Below are 22529 nucleotides of genomic sequence, written 5' to 3' on the forward strand. Positions count from 1 at the left end.
ATAGTAAAATAATTTTAAATGTTACTGTCTAGTGTCCACTAAGGTTTTGCTAAGTAGGAGACAATGTTGCTACTTTCACAACCCTGGAAACTGTGGCATAGCTGGTTCAGGATTAAGGTACATTTGCTAGAAAGCAAGGGCAAAGCTTGCACTGTTACAGAACCTGAGGGGACCACTTCTCTCATGAGGTGATCATAAAGGGGGATAAGTACTGTGGATCACATTCTAGTGTAACCTTGACTGCAATGGCAAAGCCATTTTCTATAGGCCACTGAGCAGCTTTATATAGGATTCTAAAGTCCCTGTTGTGCTAAGTATAGGTAGACAAGGCAAAAACAAGCAATAGGTCATTCCTATTCTGCTGTTGAGGGGTCAAACAGCAGTACAATAGCAACATTATTTATGGTATTTCTTAAGTTTGGAATGCATGAGTTTGCAAGCTGAATGTAGGTGGGAGCAGGACTGTACTCAGTCTTCTCCAATGTGGTACTATATAGGATTACAGCTAGAGCTGTGGGGAGTTGGAACCTCAAGCCCAGGGGTGTGTGTGTTGCTGCTGGGCTTCAATTCCCACTCGACTATGAGCATAGCCCTAATTTGCAATCTTCACTATCAGCTACATGCATGCCCCTGAGCTGTGCCCACATAGTTAAGACACTTATGTTATTTATTTTGAGCTTAAGGGGCACTTAGTGCTTTTAAAACAAATTACTGAAGAATGGAACTCTTCAATTGAAATACTTAAGCACTTATGTTCACCAAGCCCAATGCAGCCTTTGCTTATACACTTGCTGAGCAATGGTAGAAAAGATTCAAGAGTAGCTGTCAGATAAAAATTGATTTATTTTGTCTAAATATTTTACATTTTTTACATAGTGTGCAGTTCATGAGGTCTCCAAATACAGAGTGCAGATACAGAAGTACAAGTTGGGGCTAACCACAGGTCACAGTAAAGTTCTTAATTGGCAAGTCCACATCTTACATTATACACCTATTCATAATGCTTGTCAATATTTGTGTTCTTTAATTCAGATAAAACAATTTTTTCAATAAATCTGGATTGGTAAAAATGAAGATACCTTCCCCTTTCAGCTGGCTATTAAACAAGTGAAAATGCCTGTGTTTTCTGCCAGTAATCAAGTCTGTTTTATACTTTTAGCCCTTGAGGGGACTGAAAGGACACTCTTCCTTCATGACAAAATGGTAGAAAATGCTTTCCTTCTTACTCCATGTTTAGGCAATTCAGGGTCAAACTCTAAAACTGGTGCTAGATACAGAGCACAGCTGGGTATCAGTCAGTTCAGTGAGCCTGGTCTGTTCCTCAGTGCTGCTCCAGCATGCCCACATAATTGGCTACAAATCTAACACTGACTCCTATGGTCTTGATCATTTCACTTCCATAAATGGATCTCTGTGAAATACCACAACACTCCCTGCATACTTCAAAAACAAAGGATACAGCTAAACATCTCACAACCTACTATAAACCTCCTGTATTCCAAAGCCTGTTCAAAGTCTTCTGAGGAAATTCAGGGGAAGGGTAGGACAGAAAAAGGGGGTGAGATTTACCAGTTCACAGCATTATTTAATAACACAATGTAACATTGATCATGTCAGAGTTCAGTAATATTGAGTGAAATGTTGATAATTCACCTGTGACATCTTTAAAGATGCCTCTCTAAAGATTGCACTTTAACAACTTTTCACTCTCTCAACTGACTAGATTACATCTCTTAGGTTGTTTAAAAAAAAAGCTAAACGTGGAAGGGCAGAATTGATAGATAATGGTGTAGCCCCCAAGTCTGGTGTGAGACAGCTACAAAACTCAAGAGTTAATGCACCTGCAATGTGAGGCAGGGAGCCACTACTTTAAATACTTGACTCAGAGCTAATTTAATAACATGCTACCTGTTGGCCCAAATATGATAGTTCATTTCAGTCTTCCAATACCTGCCTTGCTGGAGGTATGTTAGTGAATTATGAATTATGATTCTTCTGTCATAGCATGTTCACCAAGATATGTACTGTGGTTCTAAAACCCAACTGAACAGCATATAACTTCTCTCCATAGGCAACCAACTTGCTTGACAGAGATTGTACTATATTTCACCCTGCAATACAGGAATGTTAGTGTACTAAAAGTGACTTAAAACAACCGTTTATACTCATTCTCTATGTAGCCTAGAGATCTTCATTCAGCTATGGCCGCACAGAAGGCAAAAGAGTTTTGCCTGGATTTGTTCTTTGAAGAAAATATATACACAAAACAAGACTGAAAAACTAACTTCGTTCCTCACTGGTACATTGAATTCAGCTACACGTTGACATAACTCCAGTGTTTAACTGTAGGAACAAGGAAACACTGTGGCTAAACAAGAAGAGAATCAACATTCAAGACTGTTCATGCTTCCCCCAAAACAAATAAAAGCTAAAGGTAACATTATTTCATTTCAATACTTGGAATAGCCCTGCTGCAGATTTGACAGCTGCACAACTTTCACAGCTCAGGCTAGTCTATAGGGACATGCTGAACTTAGAACATGCTAGGATATAGACTTGGCAATACATGTGTTTCCATTTCTCAAGTTCTTTCGGTAAGGTTACTGGTTTACTTACAGTAGCTACATTCAGCAGTTTTAATTCTAGTTAGTTACCTGTAGGACCATTCGCCACAAGACATACCAGGGCCAAAAATAAAAAGACACTGCCCACTCAGTCAGTATCCTTTATGTTGTAAACATAACTGTTTACATTATCAGGAAGAATTTTTAAAAAATCTGCATGTTTTATAAGAATGTTTTTTTTTGGTTTTTTTTAAATAAAAATATAACCTCTGCCTTCTAAACATCTCTACAAATCTGTGGGGAGCAATGGCTCCCAAATCAACTGATAAGAACAACAAAATTCCATAAAAATATCACATCTAAAAGATCAGTACATATTCCTTTTTCATTGGACCTAAGGTTAATGTGCAGTCAAATCTGATTTACAAAGTCTGACTAAAAAGACACAAAGGGATGAAATATTTACATTATACACATTTTCCAAATTACAGTGCTCTCAGAAAGTGGAATGTAAATAATTAAAAAAATAAATTCAAGCCTAACCAGGCAGCTTCAGACCAAAGCGGCACCTTATTCTGTGTAAAAGGGGAGAATATCTCATAAACCTTAGTGTCTCATGTAGATTATTTCTCTGCCCAGTGTTTTTGTAAAAGGTATATTCACAAACTACTATCATGTCCCACAAGGTCATTAAGTTAACAGTGTTAAATAATATTAATATTTATAACTATATGACAACATGGACTATATATATACATTCTTTAAAAACTAAAGATTTTAAATGTAAGGTGATTGTAGATAGAAAAGATAAAGCAGCTGCTAGAAAGGCTAGTTAAATTGTTAAAAATTGTACTGGCTTGTTCAGAGCTTCCATTTCTAGTCCAAAGATGAGCAGAAAACCCAGACAATGTTTAATCAGTACATCATTCTGTTCATGAACTGCCTACTGGATTTTCTTCACTAATACACCAACTATCAAGGGGTGCACCCACGGAGGTCTAGAGCTCACACTGCCACCTACTATTTAAGTTGTATTGATTCATGTGCAATCTCCCTTTGACAGACTGCTGGATAGAAGTCTGCTTGTCCCTCAGAACTGTTTTTTCACCGTAACCAGGTGGATGGCACCCACTGCGGTTCCGTGTCAAGTTTGTTTATTAAACGAAGTAGCTCCTGATATGCCTTATCAAGATCAGAATTCACAATCGCTGTGTCAAAGTAGTGGCCATTGTTCTGTTCCATCTCTCTGGTCTTCTCTATGATATCTCTTAGTTCTTCTGGCTGTAATGAAAACATAGGAGGAATTAATTTATGTGGTATAATTATATGTACATACACACACTCCACCTGAATGTTCACTGTGAAAAAATAGTACAAAACTACTCATTAGGGGATTGTAAGGTCTTATACCCAATTTTCATGGCACAGGCAAGTCTGGCCTGGAAACTGCTACAGGGGGCTAAAAAAATGTAATTCCACACACAATGGTTAAAAATGTATGAAACTGTACTACTACTACAAATATTTTTAAAGCAGCCATGTATTTTAATAAGGGCAAGATACGAGACATTTCTGTGCATTTTAATAACTATCCAAAATTTGGTACTTTTGTTATGTGTGTTCTAAAAGACTTTAAAGTTTTTAGCAGTAGTTGGTCAGGAAATTCCACTGATCATGCCCAGTCTGATTGCATCACTAGATGATGATGCAGTATTGAGTGAAAAAATGTTTAAATACACAAAAAGAAAATGATTTATTGCAATTAACTGCCCAGCAAATAAATGCCCTTGAAGGAACCAAATAAGAGGAAAAAAAGAAAATGTTTCATATAAAATAAAGAGTAAGATTTTCAGAAGTGCCAAAGTGATGTATGAGCCAAATTCTCATTAATTTAAAAAAACAAAAAAACAAAACAAAAACCAAACCAGTGATGTGAAAGAGATAGTGTTGAGATACTTTAGATTAAAATTTAGATTACATTACAGAACTAGGAAGAGGAGGTTTTACTCACCCTGAGCAGTAACTGACATTCTTCGAGATGAGTGTCCCTGTGGGTGCTCCACTCCAGGTGTTGGTACATCCCTGCGCCTTCGCTCCGAGATTTTTGCAGTAGTACTCGTACTGACCACGCATGCGCAGAGCCTGTCTCCCCACTCTGAGTATACCGTAATAGTACGCATGCATGGCTGGTCTCCTCACTTCCTTCTCTACAACAGAGGCTACCCCAACTCTGAAGTAGAGGGGAGGAGGGTGGGTAGTGGAGCACCCACAGGGACACTCATCTTGAAGAATGTCAGTTACTGCACAGGGTGAGTAACCTCCTCTTCTTCTTCGAGAGATGTCCCTGTGGGTGGCTCCACTCCAGGTGACTTAAAAGCAGTGTATATCTCAAGGAGGTAGGGTAGCTACAGATCTAGTGGAATGAGTTCTGATGGAGGCTGGAGGTGTAACTTGTTTTATCTGATAGCACAGTTAGATGCAGTCAGAGATCCAGTTTGAAAGTCTCTGGGTAGAAATAGGTGTCCCTTTGGAATGCTCTGTAATGGAGACAAAAAGTCTAGAAAAGCTTCTAAGAGGCCCTGCGTACATCTAACGTATGCATTGTGGCTTCGAAAGAGTTTGCATGTGGTTTCAGAAAGAAGGTTGGTAGGTGTATTGGCTCATTAATGTGGAATGAACCTTTGGAAGAAATCTGGGGTGTAATCTAAGGGTAATCTTGTCTTTGAAAAATAGCGTATATGGTGGATCTGCCATAAGGGCTGCTATTTCTCCTGCCCTTCTGGTGGAGGTAATTGCCACTAAAAATGCTGTTTTCATAAAGAGGTGTAAAAGGGAACAGGTGGCTAGTGGCTCAAATGATTGTTGAGTTAGGCAGGATAATACTAAATGAAGGTCCCACAGAGGGGTAGGCGGTTTAATGTCTGGGTATAGGGCTTGGAGTCCCTTGAGGAAACGCTTGGTGATCAGATGAGAAAAGACAGAGGGTATTGTTGATTCTGTCATGAAAGGTTGTAATAACACCTAAGTGGACTCTGATGGAGCTGAAAGAAAGGCCAGATTGCTTAATGTCCAATAGGTAGTCAAGTATGAGCGGGAGGGGTATGGACGTGGGAGAAAGTTGTTTAGCTGAACACCATTGTGTGAATCGCTTCCACTTTCGGAGTTAAGTGGTGCGAGTAGATTGTGTTCTGCTGTGTAGGAGCACTCTTTGAACTTGGTCAGAGCAAGCTAGCTCATTTTGGGAGAACCATGTAGGTACCAGGCTTTGAGGTGAAGCATGGACAGATTGAGGTGAAGTAATCGGCCGTGTTGCTGTGATAAGAGGTTCGGAATGAGGGGCAACGAGATTGGTGGTCAGATTGACATTCTGGTGAGGAACGGAAACCATGGTTGTCTGGGCCATGACGGGGCAATAAAGATCACCATGGCACGATCTGTTCGTATCTTTGTGAGAACTCTGGAGAACCAGTATGGGGGGGGGAAAAGCGTAGAGTAAGTCCCATTGCCATGAGACCATAAATGCGTCTCCCAGGGAATGCTTGCCGAGTCTTGCTCTGGAGCAAAATTCGGGACATTTTGTGTTTTTCGCAGTTGCAAAAAGGTCTATGGTTGGGTGACCCCAAATGCAGAATGTGTTGCGGATGACTGACTCATTTATCTCCCATTCATGATCCCAGGGAAAGCGTCTGCTTAATTCGTCCGCTGTGGTAATCATAACTCCAGGAAGATAGGTGGCCGATATGCGGATGTTGTTTGCAAGGCACCAATTCCAGAGCTTCATAGCCTCTGTGCAGAGCGAGTGAGTGAGAGTGAGCTCCTCTCTGCCTGTTTACATAGAACATGCAGGCAATGTTGTCTTATTATGCGTACATGTTGATTCCTGATTAGTAGGAGGAAGTGATGGCAGGCATTGCGTATGGCTCCAAGTTCTAGGACATTTATGTGCAGGGAGGTTTTGGTGGAAGACCATAGCCCCTGGACTGTGTGGTGAGACATGTGGGCGCCCCACCCTGTGAGGGATGCATCGGTAGTCATTATCAGGGATGGAGTGTTCTGGAGAAAGGGGACTCCAGAGCAGAGGTTGGAGGGAACTGTCCACCATAGTACAGAGTCTTTGACTCGGAAGGGTATGGAGAGAGGCTTGTTTAGAGAGTGCACGTTTGATTTGTAAACCGTGGCCAACCAAGCTTGGAAGCACCTCATGTACAGGCATACGTTTTGGACCACGAAAGTGCACAAGGCCATGTTGCCTAGTAGTTGTAGGCAGTCTCGGGCAGTGACCTGGGACGGTTGTGAAGTTTTGTGGCCAGAAGTTTTGAATCGGTGTTGAATTGATCAGGTGGGAGAGATGGCAACCCTGTTCAGGAGTCAAGGTCCACTCCTATAAACTCCAGGTGCTGGGTAGGACGTAATGTGGATTTGTTTTTATTTGTAGGCCAAGAGATAGGAAACAATTGATGGTTGCGTGAATCGGAGAGCTTCGTCGAATGTCAAGGCTTTGAGGAGGCAATCGTCGAGGTAAGGAAATATTATGACCCCTTGTTTCCTGAGGTAGGCAGTGACTACGGCTAGGAGCTTGGAGAAAACCCAGGGGGCGGTGGAAAGTCCGAAGGGTAGAACCCTGTATTGAAAATGTGTCGAGTCGAGGGTAAAACGAAGGAAACGTCTGTGGGCCGGATGTATAGTGACATGAAAATAGGCATCCTGTAGGTCGAGAGCTGAAAACCAATCACCCTGCTCCAGCGCTGGGATTATGGTGGTGAAAGTAACCATCTTGAACTTTTGCTTTTTGATAAATTTGTTGAGCTGCTTGAGATCGAGGATCGGTTGCCATCCCCCAGTTTTCTTTTCTATTAATAATGTGAATAAAAACCCTTCCCTCTCTGTTGTTCGGGCACAAGTTCCACTACTCCCAACTGAAGGAGATGAGTTACTTCTTGGAAGAGTAGTGACTCGTGAGAGGGGTCCCTGAAGAGGGACGGGGAGGGTGGGTGGGAGGCAAGGAGAGGAAGGGAATAGAGTAGCCCATTGTGATGAGCTCTATAACCCACTTGTCGGTGGTAATGCTCTGCCATTGGTGGGAGAATGGCCGTAGGCGGTGTCCAAAAATAGGGACATAGGGTGTAAGCGCTGAAGTGGGAACGTTTTCTAGGTCCTCGACCAAAACTTCAAATCTGCTTATTAGTTGGAGGGGGTTGAGGCGTTACCGAAGAACTGAGATGGCGTTGCTGCTGTTGTTGCTCCTGTGATCTATGGAAGTGCTGTGTACATGCGGGGTAGTGTGGACGGTGTTAAGGTTGAAATCTATATTGTCACCTTCTGGTCATAGTGGTTTGGATTCCTAAGGACCTGAGGACTGCCCTTGAGTCCTTCATTGAATGAAGAACGTCATTCGTGGTAGAAGCAAAGAGTTTGTCACCGTCAAAGGGAAGATCTTCAATGGTACTCTGGACCTCTCGTGGAAAGGAAAAGGAGAGCCATGAACCTTGGTGCATGGACCACTGCTGTGGCGGTGGATCTTGCTGCAGTATTGGCTGCATTGAGGGCCGCTTGAAGAGCAGTATGTGATATGATTTGTCCCTCAGAGACTAAAGCAGTGAATTGTTGGCTTCTTTTAATCTGGAATGTCCTCAATAAAGTCCATGAATTTGTTATAGGTTTTGTGGTTATATTTTGCGAGAACTGCAGTGTAATTAGCAATACGAAACTGTAGCATTGAAGATGCATATACTTTATGTCCAAGGAGGTCCAAGCTTTGGATGGGGTGGAGTGGGAATACTGCTGTTTGGCCATGTCTACCACCAATGAGTTTGGCACTGGATGGGTAAAAAGGAATTCAGAGCCCTTAGAAGGGATGAAGTACTTGTGATCCGCTCGTTTACAGGTAGGTAGGTAGGTTTGTAGCGGGGGTCTGCCAGATGGCCTTGGCAGGTTCTAAAAGGGCTGCGTTGATTGTTAATACATCCCTAGAGGAAGAAGAGGGCTGTAGGATGTCCGTTAGCTCATGCTGTTCTGGGACCTCCGCCAAGTTAATTCTCAACTCACTAGCAACTCTTTTAAAGATGTCTTGAAATTGTGAGAAGTCATCCGAAGATGTTGTGGGAGGGGGAAGCAAAGCTTCTTCAGGTGGTACCTCCGGAGCAGGATGTGATTGATCCTGCAGTTGTGACACTGCTGCCTGGTGTCGTGTGTCAGTGGCAGGTACATCAGCTGGTGGTGCTAGGCAGGTGTTGCACCTGGCTGAGGTGGAGTAGCGAGTGTGTTCTCAAGCATACACTGCCCATGGGGCCCAATATTGCCACAGCAGTGGGAAGGGCATAGGTGGTGCCATCCAAGGGTTCACACACCATGGAGCAGGATCTTGAGAGTAGAATGAGGTAATTTTTCTGTGATCTTTGTTGACAGGGGTCTGAGGATGGGAATCTTGATAGGGTGAAAAATCCCCTTGTGGTCCAGCTTCCTCATCACTGGAGGAAGGCTGTGCAGACCCTGAGTCAGCCATTGGAGAGAAGTATGTATTCAGTAGGGGTGACTGCAGGGTAGGTGACACGAGGAGGACCCCTTGACTGAGTAAATTGCAGTGCTCAGGATTCTGTGTGAGGTGAAGGCTGTGCAGAGGAAGATAGTTCTTAGCGAGTCTGCTGAGCTCCGTCTCAGGCTGGGGATGGTAGAGAAGGAACTGAGGAGACCGGCCACACATGCGTACTATTAAGGTATACTCAGAGTGCGGGGGCAGGCTCTGTGCATGTGTGGCCAGTACGAGTACTGCTGCAAAAATCTCAGAGTGAAGGCGCAGGGACGCACCAACACCTGGAGTGGAGCACCCACAGGGACATCTCTCGAAGAAGAACCATGACTTTGAACATGCAACAACACATTACTACAAGAATTAAAACAGAGTTTAGAAAAACATTTAAAATATGCAAATATTTAAAAAACAAACAAAAAACCTACAGGAAAAAGGACAAGGGACAGAGGCCTCATGATAAGAGTTACCATAAAAAACACACAAGGATAATGAGGAAATGTTAAGAGCCACACAATGCAGAGTTGCTGAAACCAATTCACCATCTAGTAAATGTTGCAATAGAAACAGAAGAGGAGTTCCAGAGGAATGAGAGAGCAAGTGGCAGAAAAGCAGGAAAATTGCAGATGGGCTGGAAATGAATGTCCAGGTAAGAGAGGCAGAGGGAGAACTGGGAAGGAAGTTAGCAGTGGAATGGGATCATTTTACTTCAGGATTTTTATCAGTGTAAACAGATTACAGAAGCATGACAGATTTGTCAAAACTTCCTGTGCTTATTCCAGTGCAGCATTAACTAAGGCAAAAAATATTGTTTCCCTATGATACTTGAGATAAGAAGTAAGGCAAGGATTTTCAAAGGGGCCTAAAAGAGATTTTAGGATTAAACCTGATTTTTGTTAGGCTTTAATTAAAAAAACCCAAAGTATTTTTGAGGAAAGGCTAGAATAGAAGCTTCCACAAAAGAGAGGGTTACTCACCCTGTGCAATAATCGAGGTTCTTCAAAATATGACCCCCTATGGGTGCGCCATTGTAGGTGTGGCAGCACCCTGTGCACCTGGGATCAGAGATCATCATCAGCGCCCATCAGATTGCACATGCACACCTTCCATTTTGCGCCATGAGCGGGATGTATATATAGCGGTGTGGTCCGACTGCCCCCAGTTCCTTCTCTGCAGCAGAGCTAACGTTTCAGCTCTAATGCAGAGGGGAGGAGGGTGGATAGTGGAGTTCCCACAGGGACATATCTTGAAGAAGCTAAGTTACTGCATAGGGGGAGTAATCTGCTCTTCTTCCTCAATTGATGTGCTCCACTGTAGGTGACTAGAAAGCAGGGCCCCCTAATTAGAAGGCTGGGGCTTCGGAGTGGTATTTACTGCAGATGATAGGACACAATCTGCTGAGGCGTCCTGAGTAATGGTATAGGGACGGGCAAAAGTGTCTGCTGATGGCCATGTGGCCGCTTTGCAAATGTCAATAATTGGGACATTACTGAGGAAAACAACAGAGATGAAGAGTGAGCAGGTGGAATGTGCTCTAGTTCCAGGAGGAGGTTGTCAATTATGTAGTTGGGTAGGACTGATGTATACTCAGAGATCCATTTTGAAAGGCCTTCCTTAGAAATGGCTGCGCCTTTGGCCATTGAGAGGAATTAGCACGATGATTTTCAGAAGGGTTTAGTTCTGTCCAAGTAGAAAGCTAATGCTCGTCTGACATAGAGGGTATGCAATCCTGTTGGTTACTGTGAGGCTTTGGGAAGAAGCAAGGAAGGTGGATAGGATTGATTGAGATGGAAAGAGGATGGTACCTTGGGTAAAAATTTAGGATGTAGACAAAGAGTAACCTCGTCTTTGTGAAAAACTGTGTACAGGGAGTATGCCACAAGGGCTCCAATTTCACTGACCCATTGGGCAGAGGTGATTGTGACAAGAAATGCCTTTTTCATAGATAAATGAACCTAGGAACACATTGCTATTGGTTTGAATGGTGGTCTCGTAAGAGAGCACAGAACGAGGCAGGGGTTCCAAGCAGGGGTTGGATCCCATATGTGAGGGTAAATATTTTGGAAGCCCTTTAGGAAACATTTCATGAGTGGGTGAGTGAAGACAGAGTGGCCATATATGTGGCAGTGAAAGGTTGTGATAGCTGCCAAATTCACACAGATGGAGCTGGTGGATAATCCTGATCATTTTAGGTGTAAAATATAGTCCAGGATAAGTGGTAATGAGTATTCATTGCGTCGACCTACTGGGAGACACACCAGCATTAGAACCTAGTCCATTTATGGAGGTAAGTGTGTCTAGCTGTGTCATGTCTGTTGTTCGAGAGTACTTGTTTAACTGCTTCTGAACAGGTAATTTCTGAATCCTGGAACCATGGAGGAGCGATGCTTTGATGTGGAGCAGCTGTGGATTGGGACTGAAAATGTGATCCACACCCTGAGAAAGGAGTTGCAGAGTCAGGCAAAGAGAGATTGGAGGGCATACTTCCGTAAAGGAGGTAAGTATACCAGACTTGTCATGGCCATGTCAGAGCTATACGGATGACTCAGGACTGGTCCCTCTGTATCTTGTGGAGTACACAGAACAGAAGAGGAAAGGCATAGAGTAGCGGAGCATCCCATGTGAGGAGGAATGAGTCATCCAGGGATCTGTGTCCCAGTCCTGCTCGAGGAAAATTGAGGGCAACAGGTGTTTTTGCCACACTGGAAAATATCTATGGTGGGTGATTCCAAGCAGTTGAAGATGTGCTGAAGGGCTTGCATATCCAGTTCCCACTCATGATCGTGGGAGAATTGCCTGCTTAATGAGTCTGCAATGGTGTTCTGGTGTCCAGGGAAATATGCACCTGAGATAGTGATGCTGTGTTGGATACACCAATTCCAGAATTTCAGTGCCTCCAAGCATAAAAAGAGCGGGATCTCTCTTCGCCTTGCCTGTTTATGTACAACATGCAGGTGATATTGTCTGTCATGTCTCTGATGGCGCGATGTGCGATCAGTGGGAGAAAGGGTCGGTAGGTATTGCAGATTGCCCGTAGCTCCAGGAGGTTGATGTGCTGGGTGGATTCGGTGAAAGACCATCTGCCTTGGACTGCATGATTGTGAAGGTACGCTCCCCAACCAATCAAGGAGACATCGGTTGTTAGAATCATGGATGGTGCTGGCTACAGGAAAGGAATCCAGACAGACATTTTTGGGTTGAGTCTACCAGAGTAATGAGTCCTTGACTGTCATGGGCATGGAAAGGGGTTTGTGTGGACTGTCTGTGAGGGACATGACTGTACATAGCCATGCCTGAAGATATTGCATGTGTAAATGTGCATACTTCACCATGAAGGTGGCTGCCACCATGTGACCGAGCAGCTGGAGACATCTCCTGGCTGAGATCTGGGGGCAGGTTCTGACCTTGGATACAAGATTGACTATCACTGAGAATCTAAGCTGGGAGGAAGGCTCTGACTTGTATGGCATCCAGTTATGTCTCAATGAACTCTAGATGTTGCATGGATGTCAGTGTAGATTTCTGTAAGTTTATGCGAAGGCTGAGGCTCGAGAAAAGATCCATTATCATACAGATGGTGTGAAGGGCATTGGTTTCGGATGGGGCCTTGAGACTACAGTCCAAGTATGGAAAGATGATGCCCTCTTTTGTGTAGGGAGGCAGCAATTGCTGCAAGGACCTTGGAGAACACACAAGGAGCTGTCGACAGTGGAAAGGGCAGTACCTGGTCCCCATGATGAACCGGAGGAACCATCTATGGGCAGGGAGTATTGTGATATGAAAATATGCATCCTGGAGGTTGAGGGCCAAGAACCAGTCCCCCCTGTTCCAGTGCTGGTATGATGGTGGCGATGATAACCATCTGGAAGCGTTCCAGTTTGACGAACTTGTTTAGGTTTCAAAGATTCAGGCTCTATCTGCTGGATTGGATCAGAAAGTAATGAGTAAAAACCCTTTCCTATGTGCTGGAATGGAACCGGTTCTATGGCTCCTAGTCATTTATTTCTTCTTGTAGGATGGGTTTGTGAGAAGGGTCCCTGAAGAGAGATGGGGTGGGATAAATACAAACTGGATGGAGTATCCTTTCCAGATCTCTACGACTCACTGGTCCGAGGTAGTTAGCCTCTGTGATGGAAAAAACAGGGCTGAATTGGTCGCCAATCAGTGGGATGTTGAAGATGGCTGATGTGACAAACAGAGAAAGGCTTCTCAGTCAACTATGGCACTCTGTACCTTAAAGAAACCGCATGAAACCCCCATATTCACCACCGTCATATAATTATAATATGTTTTGTACAATGTATGCCTTGTGAGGTATCATTTTGAAAGTCTTGATCTGCTGAACATTAATATCCAATTGGATTGTATGTGCTATCATTGTATGTGAAGTTATGAAGTTCTGCTATGTGTGTGTTTCTGAAATATGTTGGGAGGTTGGGAACACCCACAACGAGCCTTTCAGGCACAACAATGGAGTAGCCAGACATGCTGATGGCCCATTAAAGATAATCCACTATCCCAGAAACTGTATACAAGGGAAACTTCTCAGAGAGCACGTAGGCAATGGAGAATACTTGACCAATGGGGATGGACCCCCTCCCCCCACCATGTCACAAGCAAAGATCTTTTCAGCAAGCTGGAAGAAACTATAAAGAGAGGAAGTGACACAGTGACTTGGCCTCACTCCCCGCACAACACCACCTGGAAACACAGCTGAAGGACAAAGAGTTCCAGCCCGTGTATTGAGGTTTTGTGACCTGTTTGTACCATCTATCAGAGTGAGATACTGCTTGATTCAAATCTTGTTTAGTTTATAGAACTCAGATTGCGAATTTACTTTTATTTCTTAGATAACCAACTTTGATCTCTACGCTTACTACTTATCACTAAAAATCTAGCTTTCTGTAGTTAATAAATCTGTTTTATATTTTACCTAAAACAGTGTATTTTGGTTGAAGTGCTTGGGAAATCTCAACTCAGTTTACAACAGCTAGTGTATGTCTTCTCCACTTAGAGGGAAGGTAGACTGGGTAATGAACTTACACTGGATAGGCTTCTGACCAGGGCAAGATGGTACAGTTCTGAGGTGCAATGCTGGGGGGAAACTGGCTGGAGCCTCTCTATTTTTGATTCATGAATGGCTGGGAGAAGCCTTCATGTAACTCAGTTGGTTGTGTCCCTGCCTGTGGATGTCTATGCACTACCTGCCAGAGGTTTGTAGCTTGCCAACTGCATCACAGAAGAGGGGCTCAGCGGTCCCACAGTTTAGGTTGCACTCTGGGGACCCCGCCACATCAACCACACTTCCAAAATAGCTGTTTGGGTGGAGGTGTGTGACAAATAGCTCTCTGTGGAGTTGTATGTCTGCATTTGGTAGGGGGCTTCTGTCAACGTCGTTGGGTATCATACTGTCGCTGGGGAGTGTATTACAGTGGTTGGGATCATGGAAGGAGTTGGTACTTTCTTGGGCGTCTCTTTGGTGCTGCAGTGTAAATGCCCAGAGAGTGGAGGGTTGCTCAAGAGTCCTTAAGCAAGTTAAGGGAATCATCCGTACTGCATGAATGGTTTGTGGCCCTCAAAAGGGTAGGCATTCAGTGGTGTTTTGTACCTCTTTAGGAAAGCCCGAGAGGAGCAACCATGACGTCCATCTCATTACAACGGCAGTTGCAATGGAGCAGGCAGTGGTAACCGCAGCGTCTAAAGAGGCTTGCAGAACTGTTTGGGCCAAAAGGTGTCCTTCAGCTATGAGTGCCTGGAGTTGTTCTTTATTGTCATCAGGAAGGTCTTGATAGAATTTCTGTATTTTAGAATAGTTGATGTAATTATACTTAGCCATGAGTGCCTCGTAATTGGATATACAGAATTGGAGAGCAGCAGATGAATAAGATTTATGATTGAACAAGTCCAATTGTTTCCAGTCTCTAGCATGGTGTGCTAGTCGAGATTGGTATTGGTGTCCTTTTTCTGGTGTAGGAACCAAGGATTTGGGGTGGGGTGAGTTGGTGGGATGGATGCTGGGGTCTGCCAGAGAACCTTGCCAGGATTGAGAAGGGCCTCATTTATAGGAAGGGCTATTTTGGAAGAGGATGTGTGCAGGATGTTGAGCAGCTTATATTGTTGATCCTTCACCTCCTCCAAAGGACTGGGGAAGGAGTCTGCAATCCTGAGAAATAGCTCCTGGAAATGTTTGAAGTTGTAAGCTGTGGTGGTGATTGGGGCACATGATAGCCTGATCGGGGAAGAAGTGGAGTGGTAGTGGAATTTTCTCCTCTTGTTCTTCCTCCTCATCTGCTGTAGGGAGAGGCTCAGTCTCTGGTGAATGAGAAACTGGTGGAGAAGCAAAGGTATAGGTCTCCAAGCTTTGCTCCATGAGAGGCTTCCCAAACTGGGCTTTTGTAAATGGCTCAGGGTCCTAGTTTGGCCAATGTGAAGAGAGTGGAACATGGGGCTGCATCCACGGTGTCTATACCAGAGTTCTGGTTCACGTGTGGACAGTGATTAGTGAGGATGTGTAGAGGAAGTTGTTTGCTCCTGTCTCGAGTAAGAAGGAGTGATGGAGCACTCCTCTTCTTCTTGGTTGTCACTGAGGAAGGAGGGTGCCAACCTCGAAGAGGAAAGGGAAGAACATTGTGAGTCTGGAGAAGAAGGTGGAAGTGGGGGGAAGGTCATGTTTGAGTAATGATGACTCAGGCATATGAGATACAAGTACATCTTTAGGGTATCTGAATTTTGGGGAGGAGGTAGGAGCATCATCGGTACTGGTGTATGAATTGATGCTGAGAAAGAGATGCATTCTCCTGAGCAGCCAGCAGGTGGAGCTGAAGAACTGCTCGGTACACAGGTTTGTAGGTCTGCCTGGTTAGGATCTTTAGACAGCTGTTTCATTCATGTACTCTGAAGGGCCCTGGAGCTATGTCCCCTGTCGGAGAACGTTGAGGTGTCTGACCTCGCAGGGGATGATTTTCTTTCTAGTAGGTAGTATCTCAGTGACTGATGAGGGATACCATTTCTTATTGTCAAAGTGGGAAAGAGATGACTCTCTCTTAGAGGGACGTGGGAGATGAGAATCAGCAGATGAACTTGCAGAGCAGGGAAAGCTGAACAGTGGGAGAGTCCAGGCCCAGGTCTGATTCTTGACAGAGTGCTTTCTCCATGAGGAGAAGTCATAACCAAATGTCCCAGTCTTTTCTGGTTCTGGCAGTCAAATTGTGGCAGTGGGAACACTTTTGTGGGATGCGTCCCTCTACCAGACAGTGAATGCACTGAGGGGGCTCTCTCTTATTGGGAAGGCAACCCAGCAAGACACTCACCTCTTGAACCCAGGAGATCTGGGCATAAGGGTGAGGGGAAAAAGCTTCCAGGTCAGGAAGCAGAGAAATGAAAACCTAAGCTATGAAGTAATGAGTAAGGTAAAGTGAAAACAATTTGGGGGGGGGGGGGTGGCAGGAGGAAGGGGATACAGAGGAAAGAAGAAGAAATTACTAAACTAAACTGAACCTAACAGGTAAGGCACTATATCTAAAGGGTCAAAAAGGAGAAGCAGGCTCTGCTCCGGATTCCATCTCAGGCCAAAGGCGGCAGTGAAGGAACTGGGGGGTGGTCAGATTGCACCACACTATATATACACGTCCCGCTCACAGCACAAGACGGGGAGGTGTGCATACGCAGTCCAACGGACACTTTTGATGAATATCTCCAATCCCAGGTGCAGGGGAAGCAGCTGCACCTACAGTGGAGCACTCAGATTCTTCAGTGGAGCACCTATAGGGACAATACTCGAAGAACTACTAAAATATTCCATCCTGTAACTCCAGTGGGAATAATCAAAGAAAACAGAGATGGTTTGCAAGAAAAAAATATTTTGCTTTATTTTTCCTATCACCAACAGCCAGAGTGGATAAAAATTGATGTTTAAAAATTTTTTTAATTTAAATTAGAAGTTTTTCTTTTTAAAAATAAACCTGTTTAAAATTAAATCTGAATTTAAAACTAAATATCATTCTTATAGCTCTTTCTGTAACCCGTTCCAAATTTTTAACATCCTTTGAGACATGGACACCAAGACCTGAACATAGAACTCCAATAATGGTCTCACAAATGCTGAAGAGATAATACCATCTCCCTATTCATATTTGATATTTTGCTACTTATGTATCCCACAGTCACGTACGCCCTCTTAGTTACAGCAAAGCACTGACAGCTCACTGTCAGCTGGTTATCGACCATGACCACCAAGTCCTTTTTAGTATCACTGCATTCCAAGATACAGTCTCCCACATTGTGCAACCTATGGCTTTATTTCTAGATGTGCAACCTTGCATTTGGATCATTAAAATACTTGTTCAAATGAGTCCACTTGTTAACTGAAATCCTGAATCCTATACCCTGAAAATGTACAGAAAATGGAGAGTCCAACCAGAAGACAAGCCATCTTGCATAACTATTTGAACTAGACATAGAATTCTTCCCACTCAAGTTCAAATATTTAACACAGATATAGTATCTGAAATCCCATACATACAGAATATTCTTAATTAAAATCAGTTTATTTTTATTTTTGTATACCCTTCATTACTATTAAAATTAACCAAAACAGATATTAACATGAATTAATGGAGCTTGGAGCTTTGGGTTTCTCCCATAATCTTAATTTTACTGAGCTTCCAAAACAATAAACTGCTAGTAAAACACTTAGTTTGCGCTCTAATTTTAATTCAGGAATGTCATGCAATCAGTGTGCCACACACTGATCCTTTCGTTCAGTGGCATGTGCTGGGTGTTTTCTATTGCAGCTCGGATTCTGAATTAATACATTAAGATACCTCTCAGTGACTGGTGTATTATTGTAGTAAAATTACTGAACAGTCTTTGCCTAAAGTATTTTTGTCTTAACGCAAACTACAAATGCTTTCAAACGTATTTATATTCTACAAAATAGCATCCAGTCTGCATATCTGTTCAGCAAACTACTTCTGCAGTTCAGATATGATTTGACATTTGGATATATGCGGCCGGGAGGTGGGGGGGGGGCACCCACCTTAGGAAGCTAAGATTAGGTTTGTAATAAAAAAGGATTTCAAACTCAAAACATCTAAGGCATTTTTAACCAATAGGATCGAGGCACACAAATTATGCAAGTTAATTGTACTTTAAGACTGGGCAAATTACTTCCAATGGCATGAGTCCACCGCTGTAGTGTTCAACTCCATGCCAGCTGCTCTTGGGAAATGTCTGACTCCAGTAATGTTTACTCATGACCCTGATCTACACTGACCAAAACACTGTCTTTAAAACTATATTAGATAACACAACTGCTCGAGGTTGTCTTCTAACACAAGCTGGTTTTCTAGGGAAGACAAACCCACAGAGAAAAGTGGCAGAAGAGCGAACAGTGGCATGAGAAAAGAAGGGTATAGAGGTGGTTAGAACTGAAGCAGGAATGTACACTTGTCCCATATGAGTCATTGTCATATTTTAAATCTTTTCTTGTTTTCCTTTGCACACTTTGCTAGTTTTTTATTCTTTAAATTTTAAGTATGAAAATAATAGTTGAAGCCCGCTTGCTGGCCCATTCAAGTATTTTTAACTGGTGGCTCACCATAGCTCTGGAGTTAAGCACTTCAAAGCTTGACCCTTGACTCTTTGGCATGCATGGAGTAAAAGCACTAAAGCAGCATCTGATCCCAAGTTAAAAAGCAGATCTTCAAGCCCAAAAGAATGTCAGTGTCAGTTGCTCAAAGCCACCAAGTGTTGCAGGCTGGATAGTATGCAGTAAATGAGACATGTAAATGAGATAGTATGCAGTAAAAAACCCACTAATTAATTTGTTTTTATTTAGATTTTTGTTTTTAAAGGAAAGTGACAGGAAAGAGAAATATACCATAGAACTACATGCTAGACCAGCACCAGATTGCTCTCTTCCCACATAATGCACCACTCAATGAGGCCTAAGTTCCTAAAGTTAAATATTTAGATTTAATTCTCTGGGCCTAACATTTTTCATATTACATATTTTAGATTGCATTAGTAATGCTTAATATTTTTTATGCCAAATTCTTTGGAGCTGTCTTTATCAATAGAGCTCCAGACTTGTAAACAAAGCCCACTTACTAAGAAATGTTAAATTACCTTTGGATTTTTACCCTCTTTGGCCAATAAAGCACGTAGCCGCTCTTGCGAAGGTGGTGCAATGAAGATAATATATGGTTTCAAGTCTGAATTGCGTAGGGTCTTCAATGACTGAAGAAGAAAATGTTCCATTTATTATTTCAATCTCATTAATATTTGTAAAGGAAAAGTATAGATGCACTGTTCACATAATGTTCTTAAATGTTAAGGTAACTCAGTATAAATTTAAAGAGTTTATTTAAAGTTGTGACATTCCTTAATAGCAGCATTATTGTCTGGCTATGTGGTATTGTTAATCACTAAACTCTGGTGCCATTCACCTTTTCCTATGCAATTGGTATTACAACTTTTTTTTTTCTTCCTTATGGAACCTCAACATTTACTCTTGCTCAAGAGTTCTCCACAGAAAAATAGGTCAACTGTTCACCAAACTTGACTTGGCAGAAACTAAATATATGAACTCAGACTAATTACACTTCTTTCAGTGTCCAAAGTACAAATAGCCTTAAACTACAGTTGCAATTTCTCCATATACAACTGAGAACCAGTATATAATGTGTCTTGTTACATACTGTCAAAAATTCCATACACAGCATTAACCTTAAAATTAGAAAAACAAACTAGTTATCCTCTCTCAGTACCAAGACACACCAAGTGCATTAGTGATGTGCTAAGCATCCATTTTGCAGTTTTGTGGTAAGATCACAGGATAGGGAGTCAGGAGAACTGGATTCTATTTCTGGCTCTTCAAAGGACTTCCTTCTTTGTGACCTTGGAGAAGTCATCACCTCTCTGTGACTCAGCTTCCTCATTTTCAAAATAAGATTACTTACCAGCCTCACAGAGTGTGTTAAGAAGTTTAATTAATTAATTTTTAATTATGTGTTTTGAGATTCTCTCATGGACCATCCTAGAGAAATATGGAATATTACACTACACAAATTGGAATGCACAGTCAGTGTAAATGTGACTTTTTAAACTTCTGAAATAGGGTTAAAGTTCTCCAAATGTATATATTTAAGAGCAAACAATGGAAATCACTTACGTAATTCCTTTGTAACTACACCAATGTGATTTCCCACTATTTGTATTTGATTATCTAATTGCTATTTTACACACGGGCTTAACAAATACAGGGCAATTATATGTGATACTGTAGCTGGCATAACTAGACTATAAAAATGCCCTGGGAAATCTTTTTGTTTTTACTAAAAGTTAAATTCTAATGTGCAGTTTTACCTGTTAAGTAAGTACGTGCTCTGGTTATTGTACATAGAGCTGACCAAAAATGGGATTTCTGATTTGCAGAAAGTTTTTCTTTTTCTAAATTTGGGTTTGTTCCAAATTGGAATGAATTCAAGTTGTTTCAAAAGTCTCTAATGAATTAGAAATCCCCAAAATATTTCATGAATCAGAAAGACTTGTGTTTTCTAAATGAAATCTGCTCCCCAGTACCCTGACAGTGGCTGAGTGAAACCAACAAGAATGTCAATTTCACTTAGCACCTGTTAGGGTAGTGGGGTCTGTGCTTCTGGGGCAGCCCTGCCATGTGGATCTCCCCACCCTGGGGAAGTCTGCATGGTGGAGCAGCCCCAGAGATGCACATCCTGGGAGCGCATCCCAGGTATTCCAGGTTCTGCAACAGGGAGCTTGGAAGGCCCGAGAGCCCCAGCATTAATAGGTGTTCTACGGTCTTCCAGTCTCCCTTCAGTAGAGCTGGGGGTCAAGCCCTGGTTAGAGCTGGAGCTCCTATGGGTTTCAGGCTCCCAGCTTCAAGGCAGTGAGCATGGAAGTTCTGGCATGTCTGCCTGCCCCAGAGCTATGGAACCTGCAAGACCAGGTCCTCAGGCTCGTGGCAGACCATAGGCTGGAGCTGTCCCAGAGTCACTGAACTTGTAATACACTGGCTCCCTAGCAGACCAGCAAGCTGGCAGGTTTCCCATGGCCCCATCAGAACCTTGCCTTTGATTCGCCAACAACTTACTTAACCTGAGAGGTTTTCACAAAATATTTTGGGTTTGACCAATTGGCATTTTACAATGGAACTATTTCATTGGAAAATTTCCAACCAGCTCTAATTTTACACCACCTTAAATATCCCTTGGTAGATTCTTGAAAAATAAATGTTATTTCTTAAAGTAGTTAATTACTAGACAAGTGAAGTAAGTACTTTGCTAATCATAACTCTTCGGCTATTGCAAGTTAATTTCCCCGCTGAACCAAACCAGCACAAAATATTCAGTCACATTACAGATCAATTATTCTACTCTATACATGTTCTTATACTGCACTCATCACCGTAGTGAGCACCTTCCCATGTTTGTCTCTCTGAAATAAATCCCACCAGCATATGAACTGCAGGAGTGAAAAAAATTCTGAATTTCAAAACCACTAGATTTTTGTTTTAAATAGTTTTTCTTTTAAAGTTATTGTCATTTAATTGGAGGAAACCCCAGCTCCTCTTTTCCAAGCATTTGATGAAAGTTTCCCCTCTAAACTGCATGCTGAGTTTCAACTTGAGCTGGAGTTTTACCATATGTTTCAAAATATGTTTAGAATGAAACAAGCTTGATCCCTCAAAGTACAAAACACCCTTCCTTCAACTTTCACTTAAGTCAAGGGTCTCAACTACACAGATTTATTCCACATGCAATTAAAGCACTAGCACTGGCCCATGTTTAGATGGTATGTTATTGAGCATTCATGCTGTCAATCCTATTTCACCTGCATTTATCCCCGGATCAACACACACATACAGTGAAGTGATGCAAACTCATTGCCCTCTGTGGTACAATGGCAGGAGGGCTCATAACATTTTACAGCCTTTGCTGTAATTTTACAAGATAGCAAAGGCTAAAAAGAGGTCATATCAGTAACTGGAGTAGTTTAAAAGTATTGCTGTATATTCCACCTGCTAGAGCTGTTCTTTCTGGGGACTGCATGAACACTCCCTTGCAAATCAGTGCCTTAGGTTGAAAAGAGAGGTACCGTCCCCAAACTACTCCACCATCTGCAAGATTTCAGAGTCCAGACAGTAAGAGAATTCCACAGCAGTGGGGGAAGGTGGGCATTATCAACACTAAAGTTTAAAGTACTTAGGGCTTCAGTTTCCAGAGCACTTTTCACAAGTACTATTTATCTACAGAACAGATATGGATCAGGCTGTAGATATACAAGCTTCCTATACCTTATCTGCCAGAATGCCTGAACAATATATAAAAGGGGCAGCCCTAGGGATTGAACAGGCTACATACAGACGGATTAGTAGGAAATGGATTGTGACCAGGTGTTCGTTTCACACAGGCCACCAG

At 42.6% G+C, this 22529-nt stretch overlaps 1 protein-coding gene across 1 annotated transcript in view; it reads right to left on the bottom strand.

Annotated features, from left to right (window-relative positions):
• Positions 1-2817: 2817 nt before the first annotated feature.
• PALS1 (protein associated with LIN7 1, MAGUK p55 family member) overlaps positions 2818-22529 on the bottom strand; it is a 132963-nt gene continuing 113251 nt past the window's right edge. The window contains exons 13-14 of the mRNA XM_045012440.1: positions 19219-19329; positions 2818-3845 (exon numbers count right to left, since the gene is read on the bottom strand). Of these exons, the coding sequence (XP_044868375.1) occupies positions 3669-3845; positions 19219-19329 (288 nt within the window). The 3' untranslated portion in view covers positions 2818-3668. The remainder of the gene's footprint in view (positions 3846-19218; positions 19330-22529) is intronic.

The sequence above is a fragment of the Mauremys mutica genome, chromosome 4 (genome assembly GCF_020497125.1).
Source record: "Mauremys mutica isolate MM-2020 ecotype Southern chromosome 4, ASM2049712v1, whole genome shotgun sequence".
Taxonomy (NCBI): domain Eukaryota; kingdom Metazoa; phylum Chordata; order Testudines; family Geoemydidae; genus Mauremys; species Mauremys mutica.